The following is a 10,010-nucleotide window of genomic DNA, read 5'->3' on the forward strand; positions in this document are numbered from 1 at the left end:
TTGTTTGCTCAATATTAAAGTTTCTGCGTCATCCTCCTCCTGTTCAAGAGATTCATATTTCGCACCCACAAGCATAAGGTGAGCTGCCTCTAATCGGTTTTTTTTTACAATCGCGATTATTCGATTGAATATACATGGTACAAAAGTTAGTGTTAATATGAGCAGCAACAAAGGTCCTGCTATAGTTGATAGCAGTGTAGTGAGCCAAAGTGAGTAATTAAACCAGGATTCATACCAATTCTGGTGGGCTTCATTTTCTATTTTTCGTTTTTCTAGCCCTTCTCTCAATTTAGTCATTGTATCCCTTACTACTCCAGTATGATCTGCATATACGCAACACTCCTCTCGTAGGGCTGCACACAATCCTCCTTGTTGTAGAAAAATCAGATCTAATCCCCTACGATTTTGTCGTACAGATTTCTCTAAAGCTGATATAGATTGCTCGATACGGGCCAAATCCTCATCTACAGCAATGCGTAGAGAGGTAAATTCTTGGCTTTGTTTTACCAGAGAGGTAATTTCAGTTCCGGCTCCTGCAGCCCCCAGAATCATCAGAGTGGCTAAAGTGACAGCCGTAATAGGCTCTCTCTTCCTTAAGTGTTTTTTTTTTTGCCATAGCATGTTGGATGTACATATACTCCTCAGAATGGTAAAGAATCCTTGGGATAATTACTACCTGTACACAGAAATCATGAGACGAGTTGAACAATTTCAAAGATAAGCATGGACTTACCCCCAGAGACGAACATACCCATCTGGTGTTATCTGCTGGTATTAACCATTTTTCTTTGTCTAATTGTGTAACATTTTCTGTAATATTGCATAGATGGAACTTCTCACCAGGGACCGTGCCTACGCACCTGCCATTCCCAGTTACTTCCGTTAACGTTATTCCTACATCCCTTCCACAATTGCATTGTGGGGGATCGGTTTCGTTTGAACGGGTGGTTTCTCCCAGATCCCCAGTGGCGTCGTAATATGGGGGCCTTATATCAAGACATAACCAGCAAGGTCTAGGCACATCTGGATTTGGTTGATTCAACAACTGATAACTAGCATTCATGATTCTCCATATGTTATTCCCGGTCACCCCTTCATTTCTAATCCCATACTCCGGGTTTACTGATTTATTAGCAACCTCCAGTGGTTTAGGGCTATTAGGAGTTAGCATTCTAAAAGCTTGTGTAGGCTGAATCCTCAAAACACTCCCCGACAGTTTCTGATTTGGTCCCACCCGTTGGGGACTCTTAGTCTCTTCCTTCTTTATATAGATGATGCCTTCCCTATCAGTCCTCCAGCAGTAGTTATCTGCTGAACAACATGGTGATCTTCCCATCTAATCAGGCTCCATTTAAAAGGTTTGTGAGGGTGCGCAGACCCAGGAACAGTGTAAACAATCGTACCCATTACTATGTATCGCAAAAAAAAAATGGCTAGGGCCCATTTTCCAGAGTTCTTTACCTGGCCACGTAATTCCCCACCGTTTCACTCTCTGCCTCGCTTGTCAGTTCGGTTGCAGCGAACTACAAGGTGCAAGTTCTTCTTGGCAGCAGCAGTGTTCTTCAGGGGAGTTTCTCAGGTAACTGCGACCTTTTTCTGATCAAACAGGGTCCCCTTTCCTCCTTTTTTTTTTACGATACATAGACAGTTAGACCATACTTATCGAGTTCGTTTCAACGTGAGCTTTAAGTCATCAGGGCCTGCGACCGCTTCCCATTTGCTTTTCTGGATCGGTCCTTTCACGCGACTGGCATGCGTTCACCCCTTCTCAGCCGTCCGGATAGTCGTCTCTGTGATAAGTAAAACAACATAGGGGCCTCCCCACCGTGGTGTTAAAGACGTTTCTTTCCATGTCTTAATTAGAACCCTATCTCCAGGTTGTATCCTATGGATTGCTATATCTAGCCACCAAGCCTTTCAATTGCAACTCCCTCCGTTGGTTCATAAGCTGTATTAAATAAGGTTTTAATTGGATATCCTGTACCTGGGGGTGATCAGATGGCATCTCTAAATCATAAGGCATACCATACAGCCTTTCAAAAGGTGAGATTCCGACATCGGCTCGGGGCTATGTCCGGATATTCAATAGTGCAAGCGGTAAACATTTCACCCAGGAGGTTTTAGTCTCTATCATAAGCTTTGTTAGTTGCTTTTAATTTCACCATTCATTCGTTCTACCTTTCCCGAACTCTGAGGATGCCAGGGAGTGTGATATTCCCATTTAATTCCCAGAGCCTTCATCGTGTCTCGGGATACCTTTGACACAAAGTGTGGGCCTCGATCAGAGTCAATTGCTTCTATTACCCCGTATCTGGGTATGATGCTTTCTAATAATATCTTTACCACGGTTTGAGCTGTGGCCCTTGCCGTAGGGAATGCTTCAACAAAGTTTGTGAGGTGGTCTACAATAACTAACAAGTATCTATATCGCCCCGTTTTTGGAAGTTCAGTAAAATCTAATTGAATCTTTGCAAAAGGTCGATGTGCCAATTCTCGTCCTCCTCCCGGGACCCTTTTTCTCATGTGTTGAGCATTTACCCTCCGACAAGTTATGCAATCATTTACGATCCTCTTTGCTATATTATAAATCCCTATACACATATAATATGTGGCAAATTGATCCACCAACGCCTGAGTACCCCAGTGCGTCTGTTCATGAAATCTCCGTAGCACCCTCATAGCTACTGATTTTGGTAACACTTCCCGTCCATCAGGCAGTACCCATTTCCCTTTATCGGTTTTTTTTTTTTTCGAACCCCCATTTGTGTCATCTTGTCTTCTTCTGTAAGAGTGAAACAGAGTAAGGGGAGGGGACTGGGTCCATTCGACCACAGGGAGTTAGTCGGCCCGCACTTGTAGCAGTTTTTATAAGGCGGGCTTTCTTCCTCTGAACAATTGCATTCAATCCCATCAACTCCCCATTCACTCCAGCAATCATAACATGGAAATTCCTTTAAGCCTTTCCCACAGTATTAAGTATTATATTAAGCATCATTATATATTATTATATTATTAATTATTATATTAATTATTATATATTAAGTATAAGTATTAAGTATTTCCCACAGTCTGGGCAATCTTCCCTCGTTCTTATAATTCTTATACTCATTAATGCTGCTCTTTTTGCCTCCTGATCTGCTAGATTATTACCCCTAACCTGAGGGGTGAGGCCTTTTTGATGCCCTTTTATATGTACTACAGCAATTTCTTTGGGCTCTCTGATAGCTTGTAAAACCTGGGTAATCAATTCCTGATGTATTAAACCCTTTCCTTGTGAATTGATGAGCCCCCTTTCTTTCCATATTTTACCAAATGTATGTACTACCCCATAAGCATATTTTGAATCTGTATATATTGTACCGCTTTTATTTTTCAACAATTTTAGGGCCTGCAATATGGCATATAGCTCGCAAGCTTGGGCAGACCAGCTAGGGCTCAAAGGTCCAGATTCCACTATCTCAAATGTTTTCTCGTTTACTAACGCGTATCCTGATTTTTGCTTTCCCTCGACTACTCTCGAGGAACCATCCACATATATCTGTTCACCGATGGGTAATTCCACCTCCTCTAGATCAGGTCTCAATTTCGTTTGCTCTTCTATGTTTCGGAGGCAATCATGTCCTAAGGACTCATTTGGTTCCCCATAAAGAAATTGAGCAGGGTTCTGTAGGGAGGTTGTTCCTAAGGTTAATTTTGGAGAGGAAATCAAAATTCCTTCATATTTTAATAATCTGGCATCAGTGATCCATTTCTCTGCCTTCTGTTGCAGTACCCCGCATATATTGTGTAGAGATATTACTTTGATTTCCCCCTCAAAAGTGATCTTCTGTGCTTCTTCCACTAACAAGGCAGCAGCTACCACTACCTGCAAACAGTTTGGCCAACCCCGGCTAACCGGATCCAATAATTTAGACAAATAGGCCACAGGTGTTTTTTTTTTTTTTTTTTTTTTTAACTCCCTGCCCATTCTTGGGCCAGCACTCCGTATGCTGTGCCTTCTGCGCTGTTCACAAAAAAAAAAAAACAAAACAGCCTCCTTAAATCTGGTAAGCTTAACACTGGGGGGGGCGTACTAGTTCCTCCTTTAACTTGTTCAGTCGTTCCTCATCTTCTTTTGTCCATTTGAGTAATCCATCCTTATTCAGCTTGTTATATAAAAATTTAACCTTTCCACTATAATCTTCTATCCATTGTCTACAGTATCCGGTCAACCCTAACAGTTGCCGTACCTGCTTTTTAGTTCGCAGGGATGCTAAAGCCAATATTCCACTGATTCTGCCTGGGTCTAACTTCTTAGTCCCCTTACTTAACTGGTGACCCAGGTACTTTATCTCTTGCTCCACAATTTGTAATTTTGCCCCTCCTTTTTCTTTTAAAGGGTACAGAGGGTACAGATTAACTCGATTCTCTGAGCCAATCCAAAGGCTCGCATATTCGCTCTCCTCTAAACAAAAAGGTTCCTTTGCACTTACATAAATGTTTCAGGCTTGGCAAACCCAGTCTTCAAACGACCCGAATATGGGCCAATAATTTGCCTACCTCCCCAAACTTCAACACAATAATGAATCATTTTTACTTTATCCTTTCCCCGCCTAAAAGGGGAATCACTCCAATTCTTAATCATTAACCCCAGTGGACTATCTGGGGGAATAGGGGGCAACCTAGCACTAGGCATTACCCCACCCATGGGACCAGAAGGCTTACTCTTCTTCTGTCCCATCTTCCGGAGTGCCTTCACACACACACAGAGCCGCTTCCCCCTGGTCGTGGCCCAGTCCCTCGCGGGATGTGGGAACCGCACTACTGAGGGGTCCGCACTCACTTCGTCCGCAATCGGACGTCTCACACAGACGCACTCCGGGATCACCAACCCCAACCGAACGGATCACCGGCCTATACTTACCCACCCCGTGGGTCTTCGTTCGGTCTTCGTGCACAAAGATTGCTTGGGGTTACCGGTTTTATTTGCTTGTGCCTAATTTTGGGTTCGTCGGTGAAGGGCTCGAGCGGGATTTCCCGTTCCCGGGGCCGCCATAATTGGCGGGACGCCTCCCCTAGAGGGATTCCCAGTCAATCCGCCTTCATCTGAGTCACGGCACCAAATTTGTTATAAGTGAGACCATACAAATTTCTTGGTCTATCAGAAATATTTTATTAATTAAGTAAGCAGGCACAAGCAAAACAGCGCTGGGCGGCTGGGGAGTCTCCGCTCCACCACAGCACGCAACTTTCCCTTTTCAGTGTCGCCGTTTTATAGCATCCAAGTTTTGGTTTGTCAGGACTTGTTGGACCTTCTGAAGCTGCGCAGTTCGTTGTTGGGGGTCGTTGTTTTTCTTTCAATGATCATGCGTTGTGCTCGTGTTCAAGGGGGAGGGTAGTGAAGCGGGAAACAGTATTTCACAGAGTCTTTGTTTTACCAAGGATGTTTATCCAACACCCCCTCCCCACTATCTACTTGCTTAGTCTTCCCCCTTAACAAGGTCGTAAATTGCAAAACCTTATCTTCTCAGCAGATCCTCTGAATTCCTTTTAAAGACAATGAACAAACACCCGCTAATTTATCACACCTGGTAAGGAAAGAATTTCTTCCTCATATCTAATCTAAATCTACGCTTCTTTAAGTTTCAAACCATTGCTCCTTGTTCTATCGTCACCTCTTCAAACTCATGAATGATCCAACCTGACACACAGGAAGTAAACAAAGGTGGCAGGAGGCTGGTATGAATGAGAAAGGGACTCTTGACCAAAATCAACAGGAGAAGGAGGCAGAGGCAGGTAAATGGTGGAGCTTGCTGGCTCCCAGCATCAGAAGTTCAGTGATTCTGTACAGGAGAGACTCATTACAGTTTATGTGTTTAGGGAATGGGAGGAGATCATGAGGCAAGCTCCTGGCTAGACAATGGGTCCAAGTCCAGCTGCTGGAGGGATCCATAGTGCATGTTTTCCTGTAAAATGCCCTAGCAGACAAAGAGTCCAACATGCATTCCCTCTGATTCTGGCTTTGCTTGCTTTGTAGTGTCATTGGGTGTTTCAGAGATATTTCTCATGGTAATTCTTGCCTGGGTCAGAAATGCCACTAAACAAGTACCTCCCTTAGTGCCTGTAGAGTCCTGACAATCCTCACACTGTTATCGTATGTGAGTCACCACCATCAGGGCGAGCCACCTGCACCCAACCATGAACAGGTGACAAAATGGAGCTTCGGTGCAAGTGGACCTTGGGAATCTCAAGCCTTCAGCCAACAGAAACCCCCTGAAGTTGGCAAGGAGAAGTGGCCAGTGCTGCATGTGGGGCAGAATACCTGCATCCATCAGGGCAGGGTTGGACGTGAGCAGCTATGGGGGGACCCTGAGGAAATGGGCCTGGGTTCTACAAGGACACCATAGGAGCCAGTGGGACATGCTGACAGGGAGCAAGGCCAGCTCCCTACAGGGCTGCACTAGGGGCAATGGGGGCCACCCAGACCACTTGGGTTATCATCCCCCTTGACTCAGTACTGCTGTGGCAATTTCTGGAGCAGTGTGGCACAGGCTGAGGGACCTGGGCTTCTTTGGCCCTAAGTTATGGAGGCTCCAGGCAGTAGAAAAATAGGCTGAGACTGCTTGAGGGGTGGTTGCAGTGATGGTGGATTTTTGCCTCTTTGTAGGAAAGAGCATGAAAGAAAGAATATCACAAAATTCAGGTTTGGGCGTGGTGAGATGGGGGCTGAGGTGAAATGTTACTTGAAGAGCAGAGCTGTAGTGCAAGAGATCACCCAGAGGGTGTCTGATCTGGCTTTGTGTTTCATGGATTACTGAGGGCAGGTGGGGAGACGTCGGTCAAGTTGGGAAGGTGCTCAGGTGAGAGCAAGGTGGGGAAGCAGTGTGGATACCGAAGTCCTGCAGGAAAACAGATACAGACACGCAACAGCATAGGACAACCACCACAGTGGTGGTTATGGTAAAGGATCTTTTGCAAGATGAAAGCCCCCAACAGAGCCAACAGCTTTGTCTGCTGGGCTCTGGCTCTTGTCTCTGTCAGTGATGCCTATGAGGAGACACGTTATCCTTAGAGCATTAGGATCTCGATGCCTTCTTATCCCCTTCCAAGAGCCTAGGAGATGACCACCTGTGGCTTTGTACTTGGCATTACCCATCCCCACACTGAACTGACCCAGCAAGAGCCCTAAACCCCACTGGAGGGACAGGATCTCCCTTCCCAGAGGCTGGGGTCAGGGCCCGACTGTTGGACTTCATGGGACACATCAAGGTTTTCTCAGCCTCAGGGCCACCTTGGTCTCCCCATCATCACTGCCTGCACCTTTCTGCTCTAACAAGTCCATGGGGAGCCTTTGTCAATACTGTCCCTCAGTGGGACCGTTAACACTGAGAGAGGCTTTGGAGTTTGCATTAGGCTTGGACTACTTGAGAAGCTGCTTCAGCCACACAGGAGCAACTCCTCTGCAAGGTGCAGCAGGGCTGGGGGCACTGCCTGCAGCTGACATGGGGAGAGGAGAGAAGGGGGAAAGAGGTTCAAGGCACCCTGGGCGTAGGGGGGGGGGGGGGAGGGTGGAGCGGGCAGGCAGAGGAGAGCTCACTGGGGGAGAAATCTTCACAGCCCCATGGTATGTCTCTGGGTTCAGGGCAGTGCTGCTGCACACCCTGCCAGGCTCTCCTGGAGCTGGCACATCCCTCAGCTGATGGGAGCTGTCAGGAGGACGCTCGGTGTTGGAGTTGAAGGGCATGCAGGGCTTGTGTGCTGCAGGGTCAGTGTGCAGGGCCCGAGGGCTCCCTTCTCTTGAGGCTGGCTGCAGGCTGTGCAGCCAGGGGTGCAGACAGGGTTGACCAAGGCTGTGGTGCAGAGCAGGGTCCCTGCTGTGCTCCAGGGGCTGTGTGCCGGGGCAGGGCCTCTGTCGCCTGCCAGGCTCAGCACTCAGCCTTCCTGGGAAGCTGCCCAGGGGCTGCGGTGAGAAGCTGCAGGTGGAAGGAGCCCCCCTGGCAGGGCTGGGCGGGGTCCTACTGCTGCCCAGAGCCTGCTGCCTGGGGCAGGCTGCTCACAGCCCCACACCACCCCAAGCTGAAGTAGAATGGCCACACCACCCACCGCCAGCAGAATTGCAAGGCAAGAGCTACCTGACGGCAATGCAGTTTTTACAATCTTCTTCTATTTTCATGCCCATGTGCTGAAACAGTCTGATGGTAATGGAGAAATAACATCTGTATTAGACACCAAGGCTCCTTGAGCATTGCTGCATGTCCATGAGGCATCTCAAAAAATCCCTTCATACACCTCAGCCTAGACAGTACCAACATCACCTTTGTTATTTCTTGAGGAATTATTTGACCTTTTCCTCATGACCTGAAAATGGGGAGATGTCCCTGGCCAGTGGACCTCTCTGATCAGTCCAGATTCTCTTTTACCTGTTGCTGTAGACCAGGACTGACTGCTGCAGAGCCCATAGCAGAGCCCCCTGCTTGTTGTGGCACCCTCAGAGCACCAACCCAAGGTAAGCCAAGCAGCTGCAGAAAGCTCTTCCTGAAATGAATGAGGCAGTATGTTGTTTGTGTGGTGTTTTTTGAGACATGCAATGGATTTTAGTCAAAGAAGTCCTTAAATTTTGCACTGTCATTTCTTCTTTTGGACAGGCTCCCTTGCTCAGACGCAAGAAATGTGTAACAACAGCTCCATCACTGAGTTCCTCCTGCTGGCATTCGCAGACACACGGGAGCTGCAGCTCCTGCACTTTGGGCTCTTCCTGGGCATCTACCTGGCTGCCCTCCTGGGCAACGGCCTCATCCTCACCGCTGTAGCCTGCAACCACCGCCTCCACACCCCCATGGACTTCTTCCTCCTCAACCTTGCCCTCCTCGACCTGGGAGGCATCTCCACATCTCTCCCCAAAGCCATTGCAAATTTTCTCTGGGACACTAGGGCCATTTCCTATGCAGGATGTGCTGCACAGGTCTTTCTCATACTCTTTTTCTATTCATCAGAGATTTCCCTTCTCACCATCATGGCCTATGACCGCTACATTGCCATTTGCAAGCCCCTGCACTACGGGACCCTCCTGGGCAGCAGAGCCTGTGCCACCATGGCAGCAGCTGCCTGGGGCAGTGGCTTTCTTCACGCTGTGCTGCACACTGCCAATACATTTTCATTACCCCTTGGCCGTGGCAATGCCCTGGACCAGTTCTTCTGTGAAATCCCCCAGATCCTCAAGCTCTCCTGCTCAGACTCCTACCTAAGGGAAGTTCGAATTACTACGGTTAGTGCTTTTCTATTGTGGGTGTGTTTTGTTTTCATTGCTCTGTCCTACGTGCAGATCTTTAGGGCCGTGCTGAGGATCCCCTCCCAGCAGGGACGGCACAAAGCCTTTTCCACATGCCTCCCTCACCTGGCTGTGGTCTCCTTGTTTCTCAGCACTGTTATGTTTGCCCACCTAAAGCCCCCCTCTGTCTCCTCCCCTTCCCTTGATCTTGTTCTGGCATTTCTGTACTTGGTGGTGCCTCCAGCATTGAACCCCCTCATCTACAGCATGAGGAACCAGGAGCTCAAGGATGCCGTGTGGAAAATTAAGACAGTGTATATTTCGTAGGCCATAACAGTCTGATTTTTTTTCACAAATCACTCATAATGCTACTCTTGCTACTCCTTGGTTTACAGCCAAGCCTGACCTCTGTTTTTGTGTTGTTTTGTTGTTGTGTCCTTTTTGTGTTTTCTGTGATCTTATGCTGAATATTTTTTCCCAGTTTTGTCCTTAGAATATTAGACCACAAAGAAATTCTTCATTTTCTTTTGTATTTAAACAAATTAAAGTGCCTTTTTGTCTTATATGCTTCCTCTGAGATGTTTTCTTGTTCTGCAGAGGCAGTGCCCATGTGCAGAAGTGGAGGGGAAAAGAGTCAGGCCCAGCAGCACAGCCAGGGAGCACCAGCTCTGGTCCATGCAAGAGGTGCTCTCTTGCCACTGCCACCCTCTCCTTCTGAGCCCTGCTGGTGGTGTAAGGCCTGGATGCTCCTATAGCTTGGTGC

The 10,010-nt window shown here is 47.4% G+C and overlaps 1 protein-coding gene across 1 annotated transcript; it reads left to right on the top strand.

Moving 5' to 3' along the window:
• Positions 1-7,545: 7,545 nt before the first annotated feature.
• Positions 7,546-9,574, top strand: LOC310888182 (olfactory receptor 14C36-like; the record flags this gene model as incomplete). Its single annotated transcript, XM_083814632.1, has 1 exon — positions 7,546-9,574. Exon 1 carries the CDS (start codon positions 8,648-8,650, stop codon positions 9,572-9,574), a length of 927 nt encoding a protein of 308 aa, XP_083670758.1. The 5' UTR covers positions 7,546-8,647.
• Between the last annotated feature and the right edge of the window lie 436 nt (positions 9,575-10,010).

Source organism: Anser anser (assembly GCF_964211835.1).
Source record: "Anser anser genome assembly, chromosome: 31".
In the NCBI taxonomy this organism is placed as follows: Eukaryota; Metazoa; Chordata; class Aves; order Anseriformes; family Anatidae; genus Anser; species Anser anser.